At 41.6% G+C, this 20,536-nt stretch overlaps 1 protein-coding gene across 1 annotated transcript in view; it reads left to right on the top strand.

Annotated features, from left to right (window-relative positions):
- Window positions 1-19,609, top strand: part of ccser2a (coiled-coil serine-rich protein 2a) — a 49,020-nt gene extending 29,411 nt beyond the window's left edge. Inside the window, exons 5-11 of the mRNA XM_071520434.1 lie at window positions 5,483-5,576; window positions 8,626-8,728; window positions 10,956-11,145; window positions 13,801-13,866; window positions 13,994-14,113; window positions 18,539-18,685; window positions 19,562-19,609. Of these exons, the coding sequence (XP_071376535.1) occupies window positions 5,483-5,576; window positions 8,626-8,728; window positions 10,956-11,145; window positions 13,801-13,866; window positions 13,994-14,113; window positions 18,539-18,685; window positions 19,562-19,573 (732 nt within the window). The 3' untranslated portion in view covers window positions 19,574-19,609. The remainder of the gene's footprint in view (window positions 1-5,482; window positions 5,577-8,625; window positions 8,729-10,955; window positions 11,146-13,800; window positions 13,867-13,993; window positions 14,114-18,538; window positions 18,686-19,561) is intronic.
- The last annotated feature ends 927 nt before the right edge of the window (window positions 19,610-20,536 follow it).

Genomic DNA, 20,536 nt, shown 5'->3' with positions numbered 1-20,536 from the left:
TTATAGTCTGTTCATTGGCCACAGTAGTATCTATTGTAGAAGTCCCCCATTGTGCATCTGTCATTATTACCTCAACAGCTGCTGCAGCCTATTCTTGCTCAAATGTTATAAAGCAGAACTGAATTGGCATATTGTAACTCATAATGTATACCCCTCAATTAACTGGCAGATCATTTCTTGTACCTTCTCGTGGTTGAAAAGTATAAAACTAGATTTAACATATCATGACATTGGCCTTTATTCAAGGTGTCTTACAGTACCATGAACGCATACAATTTTAGAATGGGTGGCCATTGATGGTAATTGAAACCCCTAAACCTGCCAGTGTTACCACCATCCTCAACTTGCTGAGCTACATGATCGCATTTCCAAACAATTCGTCTTGGCAACAGAGCCATACTGCACTTGCTAATTGTATTTACCCATGGAGTAAAGCACCATAACTGACCTTGACTCCATCTGCTTTTGGGTCAGATCTACTATAGAATTTCTGCTCCCCTGTGTCCCAAATATGGGCTCATTCTAGTACCCTTGGATGTTAACTTCCCCCACTCATCCATTTCCCAAACTCACAGTGAACATCTAATTGTCCCTGTAAAAGTCAATATGTCCTTTACAACAGTGGGTGTCTGAGATTACCCTACATTTCCCACTTTCTAGAATTGTGGAGAATGGTCATATTCATTAAGACAGACTGATAAGTTTTTGGGTTTTTTTTTTTTTGAAAATAATTTCAAGAGCAGCAAATGAGTCGGATAATTGGATTGCAATGAAATGTGGCAATTATTGGGGTAGAGGACATATCCTCTATCAAAAAGACTGGTGACTCCCCAGATATAAAGAATTACACTCTTAAGTAGAGGTCCTAATGTCACACAAGAGGACACACACACACACACACACACACACACACACACACATTCCAGCAACAATAGCTGCAGCGCATCACCCAAAAATCTCCGTGGCATTGCATTAGCTTTAGTGGAGTATTTGAGGATTTAGATGAATCTGATAAGATCTGAAATGAGTTGACCTTCAAAAACACTGAGAATCTTGGGAAACGGTATGAGAGAGCATTTATTTCCAACCCCTCTCTCTGATAGAGTAGCTCTACTGAGATTTCATTAGAAACGACTATAAACGTCCTGGGTTGAAAAGAGCAGCGTACTTCATCTGAAACGAAATAGAAAGAGCGAGACCGAGAGGTCTGAGGGGAAGTACAGTCAGTCTAAAAACCTCTCTCCTCCACCTATCGATTTTATACTCTTGTCTAAAGCTGAAGTTTGTATTTTTTTTTAAGTTGCTTGTTCGAGCCGAAAATGGGCTAGCCCTCTTTGCCTTTTTGCCTGATGATATGTCAAGGTGATAATTCACATTCAACCCACGAAAACTCAGTGTCTAACAAAAATCCCCAAAAAATACTCTCGAAGAAAGCTGCGGGTAGAATTAAGGTTTCTGTAATGAGCTTTTATTTCACTTCGCAGAGCCTGTCACACAGATACCTTCTGTGACTGGGTCATTTGAGGGTAAACTGTCAGTGAGAGAAGTTCAGCTTCAAAACTTTCCCAGTCAGTTTGAAGGTTTTAATCACTGTTTGATCCAGCCGTGTTTGTTTGAAGTTTTGGCTGATGTTATGTTGGAAGCATAGTGTGTGCCATGAAGCAGAATAAGGGAAGACCTTCCCTTGGCTGTTACGATTCTGGGTGCCGCTCATGCCGCAGGGTTTGTATCGATGGAGCACCTCAGGGTGTTTAGGATATATTGAAAGTGTGTGTGTGAGTTATCAAATTTATATATCGCTAGCACTCAAATCAATATTGCCTTAGCAAGAACAAGCACAGCTCCATTTAAAATGTACAGCTCCAATTAAAATGCCTCATGTCAAAGCTGCTGTTCAGATGCATGTTAATGATAATGTGTAACAGCTATCTGTTTGACAATCTAATTCATAGGTTACTCAGTTCAATTGTTAAAACTATAGTGATAAGTATAAATATATAATAATTATATGATAAACTATATGATAAATCCCTGTAGGGAAATTCTGTTTTATCTCTTTCCCCAGTAATTAATTATGAGGACCCGGAACACCAAGGGCTCGGTGTTCCCACGAGTCGGTCTGGAGGGAAAAGGTTCTGGAACATATCAAGACAACAAGCGCATTGGAGGCACGGTGGTGCTCAGTGCAGCCATATAGCTTACTGTAGACCTAACAGTCTAAACATTATTAAAAGACCGACTATATGACCTTGGAGCTCCGACTACTGCTGACCTATAACAATATTTGCTTATTGCATAGGCTACATAATGCTCATTTTGTCCAAAACGATGGGATGACTAAAGATATAACTGCGCTGTGCACAACATAAAATGCCCCCATACTTGGCTGTGAGATATCCTAATCATACATAAACAAATCAAGGAAACTGCAGTGGCATCAATTATATTACCAATTATTTCTGGACACTCAACATAACATGCGCAATGTCCCACATATTTAACTGTGGGACTTACAGGTCTGCACTCCAAATAATTTCTGTTTTAATCTATGCAAATATGAATTTAGATGTTATTGTCCCAGCAGAGAACAGTTTACAAACAAACAAAAAAACACGCTTACCTTGTCTAATTTTCCAAAAATAGTCCACACAGCGGACATATGGACAGCAAATTCAACTGTCTTTTAGCCATGATGATGTCTGAAGTTTACCATAACACACTCTGCAGAGCAGCTCACTGATGTGACGTGATTACTATGTGCTTGTTGATACTTTCACCTGTCTTCATATGGAAATGAGCCAATTCGGTTTTTGGAAGGGAGGGGAAAGGAAGGGTCAACTATTGGGATTATTACATGGCAGACAAAAAAAAACAAAAAAAACTTTAATGCCACCAGAGGTGCCGGGTCCATGCAAATACGTACCGGAATGCAGGTAGTCCAAAACTGTGAGGTGCTGGATCCTGTTCTGGCAGGATCCGGCACAAATTAAGCACTCTCTTTCCCCCTCCACAGGGAGGTCAGAGGTCAGGGTCAGCGACAAAGCAGTGCCCTTGGAGTCGGTAGGGATTCAGCGTCTTGCTCAAGGACACTTAAGCAGGGCGAAATGTCAAACAGTTGCTGACACAAGGGTTTGAACGGGTGTCCTTTGGTCCACTTGAAGGTCTCCCTGTATTCACTGTGCTGCCCAATAGCTGAGACACACGCATGTGTACGAACTCACACACATAGGCGGACGTGCTTGTACCACTTGTGAGGGCATTCCATTGACTTATGTTCATTCCTTAACCTCTAACTCTAACACTAAACAAAACCATTACATCAAGCCCCGCTCCACATTACTTTAACCTAACCCCAATCATTAGTCTAAGCCCAAGGCCTTTCCAGCATGAGGTTTGCCCTCACAAGTGACCACTTGTGGAGTTTCTATGAGGACCTGTGGACCTTACAGCGGTGGGGTACACATACACTGGTGTACACATGCACACGCAAGCGCATGTGCGCACAAACACACACACACACACACACACACACACACACATACATACACACACACACACACATGTGCGTGCATACACACATAAAAACCAGACTGTTAAGCAAGTGTCGTCAGGTGTAGGCGGGATCTGTGTATGATCCCTGATTCTAAGCTCATTCCACTGCATTCCACCAACAAATGCACATATTCTCACGCACACACACACACACACACACACTCACACACACACACTCTCTCTCTCTCTCTCTCTTCTACTGGGAGATTATCTGGACTTCTCAGTGTTCTAAGCCGCTGTGTCCTGCCGGTGTGAAATGTCATTTCCTCTGGAGCGACACACTGTAACAAAGACACTCAATGAGAGATATAGAGAGAGAGACAGAGAGAGAGAGGGGGAGAGAAATGGTGCAGAAAGAAAGAAATACAGCGAGAGAGTAAAGCACAAAGAATCTTACTGACTGGTTCAGGGATAATTTAATAAAAAACAGCTACAGATAATAAAATCTTGACATTCAGAGGTAGGGAGGTACAGGCTTACAGAGGAGAGAGCCACAAGGTGGATGGGGGAAAGACAGACAGAAAAGGAGGAGAGCTGTAAAGGAGAAGGGAGAGAGCATAAAAGAGATGAGCAAGTTTGATTCGTTCATGGAAAGATTCCGCCCACGTTTTGGTTGATAAAATTTGAAGGACAACAGAAATATGTTTAGTTTATTCTATTTCTTTCATTATTCCTACTTTCTTAAGTCTGCAGTTCTGAGTACCATTCAGTTACCATGAAAAACATGAGATATTCAATAATGACTAATTTTATGGTTGCGTCTTCTAGTCAAAGCTCTGTCAATTTACTTTCGTTTTCTCCTGAAGCACGAAATTGCCTTGAAAAATAATGCTTTGAACTATTGATTTATTCCTTCTTTGCTTTTGGGCATGCTTTGAATTATTCGGCAGACAGCAGCATAGTAATCAAAGTAACTGCATATTTTGAGGCTGTAATGAGATATGTTTTTGTTGCATTTTTATAGCATACTGTGCTATCATTCATACTTGAGCGATATTTTTCTTCAGAAAGCTGCACTGTTCTCTACGTCTTGATGCACTGAATAATAGCATCTTCCCCCTGGCTGTGTTGTATGACTTTGAGAGGTGAAGCAGTATCATATGTAACCACACATACTACTATGTTTATCAGTGCCAGTATTACATAGTCAATGCTAGTATTACACAAACTCTTATTGTTAATGATCAAAGTGTAATAAATAGAATTTTATTGTACTGTATTACAGAATAGAGGATGAAAATGCCACATAGAAAAGAAGTAATCCTGTAATGCCATTATGAAAAAATACAATACAAATATCACAATGACACTTGCAATTGTTAATCCATAATAATTGCATGATTATACTATGGCACTCTGTTCAATGATGTTCTGGCCATGAATGTACAAAAAATATTTCCTAGTAACATAGTGGCTTATTTGCAATTGCTCCATAGCACAACTCTAATATTCAAGGTTAAAGCTGGATGCTGTTATTTCATTATGGCACCCTCGGTGGAAACATGGTTGACCCGTCACTAGCTCTGCCTACATAGTGATTTATTTTTATTCAAGATATTTATTTACTCTGAATATATTGCCAGACCAATACAAGATGTCAAGTTTACATGACCTCCCTCAGAACAACAGATGTGGTAGTTAGCTTGCCCAAGAAAAATGTGAATCTTGATAAAACAGTTTATGTATGTGTTAAATGCACTTTTTATAGCACTTACTGTAAAATGTCCAGTTTAGGAGGAATTTTGCTCTGGGAGAGAAGCCATCCCCACATCTAAATGTTTGTCTCCAAACGGTGGGTATTACAGCGAAAAAAGGCTTTTTGTCCGGAGGCTCTAATGCACTCGTAATGTGCTGATATTGTGCCTATAATGTCTTATAATGCCTTACAATCGAGTAAATGTTACCTGTGCCCCCCCCCCCCCCCCTCCAGGATATCCTGAGCAACCTGGACCCTCTGGGGACTGGAGAGCTGGACGATGATGACCTCATGCTGGATGTGGACCTGTCAGAGGATGGCTTGCATGGTCAGCACACACACATACACACACACACACACACACACACACACACACACACACACACACACACACACACACACAAGCACACACAGATGAAACACACATATTAAATACTTTATATAAATGCAATTATCCTACACAGGATTCAAATATATGAGGTTATTCCATGGCCATGGCAAATGCTTCATTCTCATTGGCTGGAGGTTGTCCATTATTTTTGTATAATCGGACTCCTCTAGCAAAACTGTTTGATCATAATTGTAAATTAATGCATTAGCAAGGTTTGAGCATTCCATTTCCAGCAATAGCCTTCAATGGCATATAATGGCTTGAATAAATTGAATTTCTGCCTTGCCTCCGGTGGATGTTTGCTTCTGCAACATCCATTAAAATCTTTTAATGGACACCCTTGTTGTGTGTTATGCGGCGCTACTCTTTTAATATTTGGTTACTGATGAGTTATTACCTCACAAGACCATCCCCGCCACACAGCTGGCTTTGAATGGCAGCTAGGCAGCTGAGTTGGAGATGTCTTCTGCCAGCTGTCTGGGTCTGTTCATACAAACGAATGCACACACAGCCACACACCACCAGACAGCACAACCACAGTGTACTTTGCATATGTGGGCTTAGTATGAGCAGTGATTACATTTGATTTCCTTGACAACAGCAGTATGGTGTAGTAATGATTGGTTCAATAGCTTTCTATTCCACATACTTAACACATCACCTCTTATCAATCAAAGTCTTAACAGTTACATTTTCTTTATCACCCACTTTGTAAATGTAATCAAGTTCTCTTCCCACTTTGTAAATGTAATCAAGTATTTCTGTAATTAAAATAGAATATAGTAGTTTCTCTCTATGTTTTAAAGATAGATACATTCTTATCACATCACATGCTATGAATTGTCTTGATTAAGCTGTTATGGCTTCATCAGACAGTGTGTGTTTCATATATGAGTGAGAGAGAGGGAGAGGAAATGGGTAAGGAATGTTGACCTCACCTGTCATAAAATGTAATGAATTCTGGGAAGTGAATTTTCCCTTATCAGTACTGAATCCAGCCTTCTCAAAGCATCATTCATGGGTAATGTATTTTATCCACTGATTTAATGTGGAATCTCGCAGTCTGCTGGACCATCATTGGACCGTCTTGCTTCGTATTTACAAACATGGCTCCCTTCCTGACCACAAAATATATTGCAAAGCAAGAGGGCACACATATGTCCACATGCACATACAGTACATATGCGCATACAAATATATGGATGAGGACGGGCACAAAAACACACATACGCACACATACACATACATTACTGAGGCAGCTGCATACCCCTGATGTTATTCGTTAGTCTGTTATGCCTGTATAAACAGCGCCCTCCTTGTTTTTCCTGATGAGGAAAGCAGTAGCATGAGAGAGAGAGAGAGAGAGAGAGAGAGAGAGAGAGAGAGAGAGAGAGAGGAATGTTCACTCCCAAGGAATGTGAATTGGATTGGTGTCCCTCCCTACTCCTTTTTGGGAAGTAGTCATATTTATAGCTCTGTGTGTCATGGCTAAGGGTTGGAACCAGGGAGAGAGAGGCAGGGAGAGAGAGATGGACAGAGAGACAGAGAGATAGAGTGACAGTGGGAATGGGTCAGACTCAGCCCACAGGGCAGGACCAGAGAAATTGGAGAGGGGAGGGAGTTTTGACTTTTGTTTAGTTTCAGGCCCTCCCTTCTTCTCTTCGTCCCTCCTTTCTTCCTTCCTATAGTCACTCTGGCTCTGCCAGCAAGCAGGAAGAGGGGAAGGGGAAGAGGAAAGAAAAAAAATAAAGGCAAGAAGGGTAGCAGGGGCCTCATGCAGTATTTTCATCCAGCTGCCGGGTCCCGTGACAGGACAGAGGCCCTAGCTTGTCTCCCTTGTCTGCCTCAGCTGGTGACTTCCTAGCTTGGCCACAAACCCAGTCCCTTCAGCTGCTCTCTCACCAGCAGCACCACCACAGTCCTCTCTCTCCAGCTCCAGTTCCTAGGGAGTTCCCAGAAAAACAGGCCTGTCAACAAAGCCCGGGCCAGGCAGGAGGGTGGGAGCTGGGTTGACGTTGTCTCTCTGGCCCTTTAACTGCTCACCAGCTGACAGGACAAGGAGTCATTTCTCTCCTCGCTCTCTCTTTCTGAGTTTCTCTGCTTTTTCTGAGTTTTTTTTCCATTTGGGTTATATTCCCTTTGTTTTACTTTTGAGCAGAGGTTTTTTGAAGCAAAAAAGGGAGTTTTTGGGAAGGTTCAGGGAGTTCTTGGAATGTAACACTTCAGTTTGGACTGCTGTCTGCTCCTGCGCTGTGTGGCGACACTCAGGGTAAGGTATTTAACCACCATCACTGAATACCTTGGACTGGGAATGTGGCACTCTGCCTCTTTTCCTTTGCCTCTCTCTCTCCCTTTCTCTTCTCTCTCTTTCTTTCTCTCTCTCTATCGTTTTTTCTCTTTATCTTCCTCTGGTAAAAGTACAAAGACTGTGTCTGGCATATAGAAAGTCAGGGGTCCTTTTGATTTTCTGGGGGTCGCGCTCTGTTAGTTGTCAATTTTGTTGCGGTCATGGTTCATTTCACAGCTATATGGTATTGAGTGTTGCCAAATACTGTGTCCTTTTACCTCCTTGAAAATGAAATTGCCTGTCACCGTGTGTGTGCGCGTGTGTGTGTGTTTGTATTTGATGGCGGGGACAGTTGAGAGAAATGGAGATTGAGATGGATCAAATCGTGATTTATATGTATATATATTGGAGAAAGGGATTTGATGTTTAAAATATGCACAGTATTATTCATTACCACATGGAATGGAAAATTGACTCATAGCTACACTTCAACAAATAAAAGCCATCAGAAATAATACTGCTGAACTTTTATTCTCTAACATCTTCTTGTCTTCTCTAAACACTGACTTTACAAATTACAGGCTACAAAGCAGGGTGTACATACTCTCTCTTTCCCTCCTTCTTTCTGTTTCAAAGACACATACACACACTCTGCTAACTTTACCCCAGCTCACCGTACTTTGACCTCTCCCTATATAGACGCTGACAGGATGGCCCACATTGAGAGGGCCGGTCGGCAAGGCCACTGGCGGCGAAAGCAGCACCGCTGGAATGGACCAGACCACTTCCACAATGACAGCAGGTCGGTTAGGCTTCAAAGATGGTGTATAGTAGTGTTTACATGTATCCATCATAGAAGGCTCTGATCATACATCTGTACTTTGTTATTACTGTAACCCATTCCTCATCAAATTGTGTAAAATGTAACTGAATAGGCATATTGTTACACAAAATTCTCAAATAACTGATTACCAGTCCAGGCCGCTTCTTTCCCCTTATCAGAAACACCTAACAATGTATGAATACCAAGTACATAATAAGGAGTAGGGCCACCCTTTGCCTTCAGAGCAGCTTCAATCCACCTTGAAATGCTTACAAGTCCTGAGTTGTGCAGTGGCATATTGGAGCTTTCTTCAAGAAGGAAAGCGTCCAGTTCTTTGAGGGAGGTGGAAATGTATTTTGTACTCTATGCTCCAGAACTTCCTGTAAATGTTCAGTGATATTTAGATTTGGTGATTGGGGAGGGCATGGAATGCATTTGACTTCATCGAGAACGCCATGAGGGAAAAGTGTTTGCACCATAAGGTACACATGGTCCTATAAAATGGCCTCATATTCCTTGGTTGTTATATGACCATGTAGAGCAATGATTGGACCTAATGACTCCCACAAGATGGCTACCATACAATTACAGATCCATCACAATGTTTAACAGCTGGAAACAGACATTGAGGGTTGAAGGCATCCTTTGGCTTTCTCCAAACCTTTCACCAGATGTTGGAAAAATGGCGACAGACGACTCATCAGACTTAAATTACTTTTTTCCATTGCTCAGGGGTCCACGTTTTGTGCGCAGAAGACACATCAGGTTATGTGTCTTTTTGCGTTGGACGTTACAGTTAGCTAGCTAGTGAAGTAAAACTGACAAGATGCTGACGTGGGCTATGGGTTTGTCTATTCTGGCTTCTAAATGAAAACTGATTAATCCCTGGTGTGGACTGTTACTTTCCTAATAGAGGGATCGCTACAATAGCAATATACCTATTACTCATAAATGATGGAGAGGAAGGCTCTGCTTGGTCATGGCTTTGTTTTAAGGGAACATTTGTTTCATTTTATCCGGTGCTTGTGGATTTGTCATCAGTGAGTTTGATATATAGCTATAGAACCAGATTTCTTTCTCCCATGTAATGCATCACAGGCTGTCGGCCAAGTTTGATAAATCAAACTTTCAACATAGCCAGTTGGTAAACACACCATTACATCCCTGTTGTTCAGCAGAGTATTTAAGCTCAGAAGTTTTAAAGGCTTCATTGACTCTGGTGTAATTAGGACACTAATTGCTGCGACGCAAAAACATCTTGATTGAAAATCTTTATCTACTTTTATCTTGCTCTTTTAGCCAAAGAGTTTATATATTAACTTGAAATTTACTTGGCAAAGTAGCTAGCATTATAGCTAAGCTAACGATGCAAACATGTTCTACCTGGGCAGAAAAACAAACCACAAGTGCCATTTCTGTGGGGTTGTGTGTGAATGCTCAGAGCCAATCAATGCTGCCTTTGGCTCACCAAGGTCTCGTTATCCACGTTTTATGACGAGAATTTCTCCAGACCGCCATTGTTTGAGTCAGAGGTGCGGCTATGTGAGATTAAACTTAATATAACTCATCTGTCTAGCTGCTTTGGCTATTTAGTTAATTGAAATGTAAGGTTCTTTCTCGTGTGATGTTTCTGTTATTTTGTTCACCCCCATAAAACTTGCATTGCAGTTGCATTGGCATGTGGCATTGATATTGCTTTTTATCACAAAAGATTGACGTGACCAGGCAATTGTGGATTATTGCTTGAGTCAGGGTTTGGATGTGTCTGTATACCTGTCTGGGATTGTCAAAAGTGATACAGTAATTGGTCTATTACCTTGGTCTATATTCAGCGTCAATTCCACAGTCACAGTCATTCAGAGAGCTAGGGACTAGGATGTACGATATTAAAATCCTAAACTTAATGAAATGTGTTGATTCCAACAAGGCCTTATGTGCCCTTTGGCAATGATGTGAGTTTATACAGTAATTTAGCTGATTCATGATGATCATAGTTTTGACAAGTATGAACACTTATGTGTAAATGAAAACTACTGAAGCAGCACAATAAAGGCAAACATAAAGACAATATTGCTTTCAACATCTGTCTTTCTGACTTTCTGTGACTGACTGTCTCTTTCTGTCTCTCTCTCTCTCTCTCTCTCTCTCTCTCTCTCTCTCTGTCTGTCTGTCTCTCTCTCTCTGTTTGTTTCTCTCTCTCCTTCAGGGCCCCTGTCTTCCAGCACTACGATGCTCTTGGAGCTCCAGGCTCCTTTAGGATCTCCCCCCGGCCCGTCCCCTCTGTAGGGAGGCAGGATGACCACATGGGGATGCTGGATGAGCTCACACTCAAACACATGGCCCAGGACTGCAGCTCGCTCAAGAACCAGCTGCTCAGGCTCAAAACTTTACTGCAGGTTAGACACACGTGCAGAGAGATGCAAATCAACACAAACACGTCCACATGCACCAGCACAGATGATGCATGTACCAAAAAGTGCCCACACACACACACACACACACACATGCATGCACGTGCTGACACCAACACGCATATTTATATAGGTACGTATGTACACAAACCTCACACAAACACACGCACTTCTAATCCTATCGCTTAATCCTTTGAATCTATTGTATGTAAATCACGTAACCTGACCCAGGCCCTGTTGAATCAAACCAAACATGTCTAAGTGGGCCACATATAGGGTTGCAAAATTCCGGGAATTTTCAAAGTTGGAAACTTTCCATGGGAATTAACGGGAATTTATGGGAATTAACGGGAATTTATGGGAATAAACGGGAATAAACCAGGAATTTACTAAATTGAAGGTATGCTCTTAATAGGGAACTTAAATATAGTTGGGGAAAATATATTTTAGCATAATCCTGACTAAAACAACCAGATATCATGCAAGTACAGTTGAATATCTGCTATTCCTCAATCACATGCACATAGCACACTGCTTACTGCAGGGCTGTTGAGACCACGCCCCCTACATGCAACTCAACATTCATGTTTTTGTTCTTCAATGAAAGAATTGATTGTTCAATAAAATATTTAACACTTGATAAAGTTCTACTTACAAATAAATCTGTTTTAATTGTATTATTTTGGATGGATGTCTGCTTATAACAAAACAAATATTTATGCTTGGATATGATACCTTTCCATTAAATTACCCTCGATTCCCAGTTAATTCCCAGTTAATTCCCATAAATTCCCATTAATTCCCATAAATTCCCATAAATTCCCATAATTCCCATGGAAAGTTTCCAATTTGGAATATTTCCAAAATTCCCCAGCTTAACTTCCCATGGAAATTTACCGGAAACTTTCCGGAAATTTACCGGAAATTTTCCACCCCTTTGCAACCCTAGCCACATATAATGTCAGGACAAGTTTTGGGTTTGATTTCAGCTGTTGCTATGTCTATTTTAGGGGCTAGCTGGCTTTATAGTAGTTTATCACATTGCCAGAGTGATCTGTGTGGCAGCAGAGCACTGCATCACTGTGCTCAGGTGTCCAACATGAGCTACATTAAAATATTTTCTGACAAACTGAGGAGAGCTAGTTTTGATTTGTTTTGATTTTAAGCATGAACAACGTCGAATCAGTTAGGTTTAATAAATCCTGTTATCATAGAATGCTGCTTTGTCCTGCTTTTCAAGATTTGACCTTGTGAAAAGCTTGCCGCTATGTTGCAGACAACATGCCCAAATACAGTCTGGGCCAAGTACAGTAAGCTCATACAGAGACTTTCATACTCAGGCCTATTGAGATTGTTAAGATATAGCTTAACAGATTGCTGTCTTCAGTAGTGTCACAAACAGCGAGCTAAAAAGTGAAAATCTTCCACAACAGTGAAATATTGCACGTGAAGCTTCTTTATTTCCTATAGAGACAGAGAGACAGACAGAGAGAGAGAGAGCGGACATGGATAGGTAAGCTTTTGCCAGTGGTTTTAATCTACTGTGCCAGTCCCATGTCAGTTTCCTCCAAGTTATTAGGGGTGTGTGTGAGTGTGTTTGTGTGAAGTTAATCACTTAATAGATCTATCTCTGTCAGTGGGAGAAATCCATTCAGAGGGAAGAAGAGAGGGTGTGAGGGAAGGGGTGTGGGTGTGGGAGGGTGTGAGGGGGCATAGAAAGAAGAGAGGAATGGAGAAATGGAAGATGTCAGCAGTTAGAAGAAATGTGCACTTAAATACAGAATGAAACACACAAAGCATACACACTCGTACAAACACACACTCCCGTCTATGCACATACAGAAATCCACACACGCACCGGCACAGTGCGCTGCGCTCTCCATGAAGCTAAATTGTCTTGAATGCCTTGACTCAATTTACCCTCTACACCATAAAAAGTGATATTTGCGTTTGCATTTTAATCAAATGTCTCCTTCAGATGTGTTCATTGTGTTCACTGCAATTAGTCAAACGGTTTGGCTGTGTAGCCTCAAGAGGGAAACCATTTCAGTTGGCCCATTAGTAGCTCTGTTCTTAATTGCGTTTTTTGGAGTATGATGTTGAGCTCAAGGCAGCGGCTGTAAAAATGAGCCTCCAGCCTTGCTGAATCCTAATTGATCTTTGCTGTATTGTGCAAACAGTCATGCATGCAGCGCAACTCTGTTTACGCATGCTAGCTCCAAGTGGATTATCTACCTGATCTGACTGAAGAGCAGGCAGAACGTTTTATTGAATTTTTTGTTTACACATATGATAAAAACTGGATCAGACGTGAGGAAAACAATATTTAAATAATGTGTCAAATATATGAACAAGCTTATGTGTGCTTCATTTATTTAAGCAGCCTCAAAAGAGGAGACATCAATCAATTGCATGCTCAAAAACGTATTCAGCCGCTCTGCCCCAGGTAACCAACACTGGTTGACAGTTCAGGGTCTTGTAGTGGGGTATGCATGCAAAAAACGTTAGTGAAATATTCCACTTGAAGCTTGCCTAAGGCGATTGTCATTGATCCAGTTTCACTGTATACTCTGTGTGTGTGTGTGTTTGTGTGTGTGTGTGTGTGTGTGTGTGTGTGTGTGTGTGTATGTGTGTTTCCAGCTTGAGGATGCAGGCTCTCCAGCAGCTGTTGCTGAGGAGAACCAAGACAATACCACTGCATTACAGGTAAGAAACTTCACTATAGTTTTGCAGTGGTGATTGACTGGCCATATGTTCTTTATGTTTCTCCAGTTTCCAGTTGAGGTAGACAGTGACTTCTACAGTATGCGTGTGTGTGTGTGTGTGTTTTCAGTTGGAGGAGCTGATGAAGGAGGTGCGAGTGCTCAGAGAGGAGCTGAGGAGTCGAGACAAGACCATTGCTCAGCTCACGCTGCAGTGTCAACAGCTACAACAACATCAACGGGAACAAACGGTGAGTTGTGTGCACAGGACTGTAACAACTGACCAGTCTGAAAAGGGGGGCTGGACATGGGGGAAATATACTTATAATGTAACTGTCCCATTTTGGGAATACTTCCCGCCCCTGCCATATGCTTGGGACTCACGCCAGAAATGGCACCATATAGTTGATTCATTACTGTTGTTAGGCCTGCTAGGACTTTGTCTTATCTTAAAGGTGCTACGTGTAGCATTTTAACATCAATAAGTCATTACCACGCTCATTTTGAGACATTAGTGTAATTACCATAAACTAACAAGATCATCACTGAGAAGATTGGCAGCCTCCACCAGCCTCTGCACTGCATTTTACATTGTGTGCCACCAGGTTGGATTTCTTGGGAAATCTGCTGGATTGCTTGATGGCACAAAGGGACTTTGCTTCATGCTACAAAACAAGGACTGTTTTACTTTGTAAATAATACACAACTTTGTCCTACTATTCTAACTGCATAAGTTTAAACTTTGCATTACTTCATCGGAATGCATATTCACTGTTTTCAAGGGCTGTTATTGGCTGTTATTGTTCTTCTTGCTCTTTAAAACAAATACATGTGGAGTGACGCCAGGGAGGGCGAGAGGGGACAAGTAGTCAATGCGATATGTGGAATATTGATACAGGCTGATTTGTAATATAACACAATCCAGGCATGTGTTACTCAGATATTGCCATTTACAAAGAGGGCTATAATAGCTCATGGGCTCGTATTTGCTGAACACTCCCTTCTAGGGGTGTAACGATTCACCGTTTCGAATCGGTGCGCTGGGCTTAATGTCTTGGATACGGCTGCATTGATTAAAATAGCTTGAATGGGGCCAAAACTGGGAGGGAATTGCAGCTAAATCGATGCTGGCTTGTCTCTATCGGAAAAGCCTGATATGACAGGCCTACATATGTCCATATACTTGTCTCTTCCAGTGTCTTCAAGGTTCATGTCACATGTTCCCCTGTCTTTCGCTCAAAGTAATCAAACTTCTCCCTGTTCTGCCCAATGTGCCCAACTTTTTTTTTTGTCAAGAATGTAGACCGATGGAGAGCAAACAACACATTAACAACTATAAATTGCAAGTGTAGACCCCCTTTGGGTTTTATAATAAAGTTGGAAAACTTGATAGAAGTGTGGCAATATGTAAAACTTGCCAAGCAGCAGTGAAACGGTTAGCAGTACTAATCTCGTGACCCACTGAGATGCCATGGACTCGCTGTGGGAGAGAGAGTCTCTGTTTGCCCTCTTCACCTGCAGCCAGCAGGAGCATGATGAAAAAGGTATCAAAATGTTCTTCCGTGCTCCACTCGCCAACAGCTCTGCATGGTCAAAGTTGATTACTGAAGCCATTGCATATATAAATATAGCAGCAAGGCACTATTGATAAACAATGGCCTGTTTGAAAGGATTATTTTGAGTTGACTGATTTTCATTTTAATGTCCATATTACTCTATTATAGTTGGAATGATTTATGCCCACAGATTCCTTCTTGCAACCAGTGGCGAAACATTTTACTTCTACTATGGCAGAAGTAAAATGCAATTTTCACAATTGAATTTCATCGTATCGTATTGCTTCATATCGCACCGCACAGTACTGCATCAAGACTGAATCGAAAAATATTGAATTGTTGGCTTCTTAAAATGTACTTTTGTTCCATTGAATCATTAATTCTGTATCGAGATGCGTATCAAACTGGTCTTTGAAGGAGAGTTGCACACCCCTACTTCATGAAACATATATGGGCCCTATTTAAACGATCCATGGCGCATGGTCTAAAGCGCATGGCACAAGTGCATTTAGGGCGTGTCCAAATCCAAATTGCTGGTTAAATGACGCACAATGTGGGCGCAAAGTAGGGCGCAAGGCCAAAGGGGTTGTACTAACTCCCTTAATTAATCATAGGTGTGTTTCATAGGGCGTAACATGAACTCAACCAATCAGAGTGTCATCTCCCATTCCCTTTAAGAGCCAGGTACGCTTGCACCTTGGCGCATTACTATTTAAATGGCGGATTCGGCAAGTTGGAGAAATGAACGGTTTTCTGCTGAGGAAACGGATCTGCTCGTGCGCGATGGCGATGTGTGTGTGCGTCGGGTAAGCCTATTGTGCGTCGGGTGAAGGTAAAATGCCTTTGCAGTTTATTTTCATGACTTCTTGTTGGGCTGTGCTTTTTACATATTTACTGTGGGTGTGTGTTTGAGAGAGAGAGTGAGAGAGAGAGAGAGAGAGAGAGAGAGAGAGAGAGAGAGAGAGAGAAAGACGCATCTATCTGAATAATGCGCCCTTTAAATAGCAGAAAAATACTGCGCCAGACGTTAGACCAGGTTTTTGTTGGTCAATGGCGCAATCGCTTTCCGCTGCCTCAAGATAGCAATGCGCCAAACCACACCTCATTTTAAGACCAACAAGCCCATGGGCGCAAAGATGGGCGCAAGTACGTTTGCTATTTAAACAACTTGGGCGCTGGGCGTGAAAATGACAACTGCGTCGGTCGGAAACTAGCAATGACACTTGCGCTGCGCTTTGCGCCGCTTTGCGCCGGGTGTAAGATAGGGCCCATAGCTTCTTTGCTGGTAGTTCACCTCTTAGAAACTGCTTCCCTATATAGATCTGAGCCTGTTAAGCATGTCTGCGCATACCTACTGCCTTCCGTTATCTTGTTGTTTACACAAATACCGTTTATCAGATCTTAGCGAGACAGAGAGAGTGAAAAGAGAGAGAAAAGAGTGAACAAAGACTTTCCATAAAGGAATATAATTTCCATGTGCTTTGTAGAATACTTAAGATAGAGAAGTGTCACAAGGGAACATGGGGATTTCTGAAAACACATAATGTACTGTGTGGAAGGCTGGTGATGCACGTGCAGTACCACTGTTTGACTGTCTAGCGCACAGTGAATATACAGTACCCTTTGTTGTAGGTGGGAGTTGAGTTTCTGCTTGGTATGTTGTTGGATTCCTATATGCTCAGTAGTGTGTGTGCATGTGTGTGTGTGTACTTGTACGCTTATGCCTGACTACCAATAACCTCCATTCTGTTCGCATTTAGCTGGATCCATCTCTGCTCTAACATTCATTAGTGTCTCAGCCGGGGCTCCCTTGTTAGCCAAACAAACATATGCCTGGCTGACATTATTCAAATCCAGAAATACCAAAATGTCAAAGCCAGGCCTGTTCACCAGCCTCCCTGCCGCATACTATCCTTCCAATTAGAATTAGCACTCACCCACAGCAGGTTCTTGATTCCAGCACAATGCTGTCACCCCCTCATCCACAACAAAGACTCACAAAATATTTTCCGATCTATGCCTGAACTTAAGGGGTTGAGAAAGAGTGAGTATGTGGGGAAAAAAGAAGGGAAGACAAGAGGGAAGCTGAGATATTTAGTGTTGACGCTGTGCCGAAGTACTAGGTTGCACTGAAAGTTGGGTTGCATAAATGGTAAAAATGGCATTGTGAATTGTTTTGTTGCCCAAACCTTCCAGTCTCTGCAGCATAAGGTTGATGGAATAAAGTAGTAGCCTGAAAACATAGAAGCTTAAAATTTAGGTTAATCCTATAAAATTAATCTGTGGTTGTGAGAAAAAGTGTGAAAAACTCTGGTTATATTTGGTAGAGTCAGGTAAATGGAGGGAAGTGATGAAGTATTACAGAAACTGCTGAGAGACAGAAGGAGGGAACCGTTGACCGAATTGAAGATAATGGAGTAACGAGAGAACAATAGAGAGGGAGAGTGTGGCAGGGAGAAAAATGAGTGCCTGTGTATGTATGTGTGAAGGACAGTGAGAGGGGAGAATGGGAGAGAAAATGAAATAATGGGAGAGAGGAAAGTGGAGCTATCAAAGGTAGAAAGCTGATTTGTCAGCCCTAGTTGACAGAATGCAGTTTTGGACGCTGCTTCCCCAGCTGTTGAGGCAGACCGCACATGATTATGCATTCTTGTCGTTAAAGTTGCATTGAAGTTTCCACCATGGCTTGCAAAGACAAAGCATTTTCTGTTGAATCCTGCCAAGATGTCAACAGCCAAGTGCATGTTTCTATATTATCTCTTTGCTTGGTTGGTGTAGTACTACACTTTTTGCAAAATGATTTGATACACATTGTCAATGCTAGCCTCACTTGTTCTTAACTCTTTCAAATACAATGAACATGTGCTTAGAACAAATGTCAAGGTTTTATTTGCTGCAGTTTTTTTTCTCTGTTTACCACTTTAAGGATAATTCTAGTTATTTTCATTCTGGGCCTTATTTTTCTGGTTTTTGCCTGCATGCCGATCGATTCCAGTCAAAATTTCATCAGTTACTTCATTCCAGAGCTACATACTGTACCTCTCAGTTTGCCTACAATCCAACAGGGCCAACAGAAACTCAATCTATCTGTCTCTCTATCTATCTACCCCCACCCCGCAGCCTATCCAAGGACGGCAGGGCAGATGCCAGTGCCACCACCAGAGGGCTCCCTCTTCACTACGACAGAGTGACCGACAGCTGGACAGACGGATGCAGCAGCAGTATGACAAGGCCACCCAGACACACTGGAGAGCACCCAGCCATGCCGTGAGTCCACACACTCACCCACAGGCACTAAAGGTTGTTCTGTGCAAAACATTATGTGATATCCGATACAGGTTGATGCTAGTAAAACAATAAGTAAATACTTATACTACAAAGTATAAGTGCATATGCAATATATGCTTCACTTTTTCTGCTTTTGTTAGGGTGAGCGGTAACACTTTACAATAAGGGTCACTAAGTTAAGGGTTAATTAATGCTTATTAAGCATTAACTAACCTTAATTAACAGTTAAGTAATGTATAATTTACTAATGGTGTTCATGTTAACTAAGGTATTAATTTATACATTATTTAATAGTTTATAAAGATGCACCATAAGACACCATAAGTAAATGATTACCAGACACATTAGTTAACTGTTAATTAAGGGTTAGTTAATGCTTATTAAGCATTAACTAACCCTTAACTTAGTGACCCTTATTGTAAAGTGTTACCGGGTGAGCTTTACATTCTTTCCATTGGTATACAGTGGACTTGCTCACTGTCACCAAGTGAGTGTGTACAGTATGTTGCTGAGTCATTCTCCTTAATTCACTCTGCCAGCCTCCCATTTGTTTGCTCCCTCTCTCTGACCTGCCATGTCTGAATTGTTAGATGACTAGACCATGTCCTCTTTGTGGAATACAGTTTATTAGGTTGTCAGTGGGCTTGTCACTCTCACACTCTTAAAGACAGTGTTGGTGACTTAAAATTCAGTTTGTGCTGTTGGCAAATCACCTTTAAGGGATAATAAATTCACAAAAAACATATTTTCCTTCAGTTTCACAAAAATACTGTATACTGGTTTTATGCAGCCTCATTTTCACTATCTATCAGTCTATCTTCATAATTGTGGGTGTATCATTTCTGTTTACAACAGAGCTTGGATTGACAAGTTGACAGCCAATCACAAACTGGAGGTGACCACACATGTAAACTGTAAACAGTGTTGGACATGTTGAACAGATGCTAGCATATGTAATGCTAGCATACGAAGGCTAGCATTACCTGTGAATAAAAAGCGGTGGCTTCTTGCAGATTGTTTCTTTTTTGAGTTGATCGAAGTAAAGGTATCAGGTGTCAACCTTTCAAACTTGGTGAATCCATGGAGTGTTGAGTAAAAGTCAGAATGCAGTCCACTGCATAGGGACGCTGAATCTAAACGGAGCAGTCCAATACTTGCCATTGAAATAGCCAAGCTCATCATACATTTTCCTCATGAGCTTTGTGCAGGTTGACACCCTGGTATTATACAACAACTATCTGCCAAGTTTGATTAGTGATTTTGGCAGTACACAAAAGAATTAGTTCCTCAAAAGTAACTATCTAGCAAGCAATCACAACAAATGATTACACTCTCACAGTGAGAAGTAGGGCTGCACAATTAATCAAATTAAAATTAAGACCTCTATTCAAGTTTATATGTGATTTGAATCATTAAAGGTAGTGATTCAGCAGCATTTTGTATAATAACAGGTGCCGCCATCTGTCGAGCTGGTCAGGTGACAGCAGCAGCTTCAACAGAAGCTGGCAGACAGCTCAGTCGTGAACTGGCGAGGCGCAGGAGAAACTTTCAAAATCAAAATGAGTCGACCAAACTCTGCTGATAATGGTGAGAATGAGACAAATCTGCCCAACCCTGGAAAACTCTGGAAAGTTGGTGCTGGAAAAAGGTGCATCAATTGTATGGAACTTTTTCGGATTCAAAGATAATGACATTAATCAAGAACAAATTGTGTGCAAGCGGTGTTTTACAGTAGTGGCGGCACCACATGGCAATACAATAAATCAATTTAACCACCTGAAGCGTCACCGCAAAATACAGTACAATAAGTGCATGAAGGTAAAGAAAGCT

The sequence above is a fragment of the Centroberyx affinis genome, unplaced genomic scaffold, assembly GCF_046629955.1.
Source record: "Centroberyx affinis isolate AG114_WGS23_722 - 3 ecotype Tasmania unplaced genomic scaffold, CSIRO-AGI_Caff_v1 ptg000801l_1, whole genome shotgun sequence".
In the NCBI taxonomy this organism is placed as follows: domain Eukaryota; kingdom Metazoa; phylum Chordata; class Actinopteri; order Beryciformes; family Berycidae; genus Centroberyx; species Centroberyx affinis.
The sequence above is the reverse complement of the archived record's forward strand: the minus strand, read 5'-3'. Positions and strand labels throughout refer to the sequence as shown.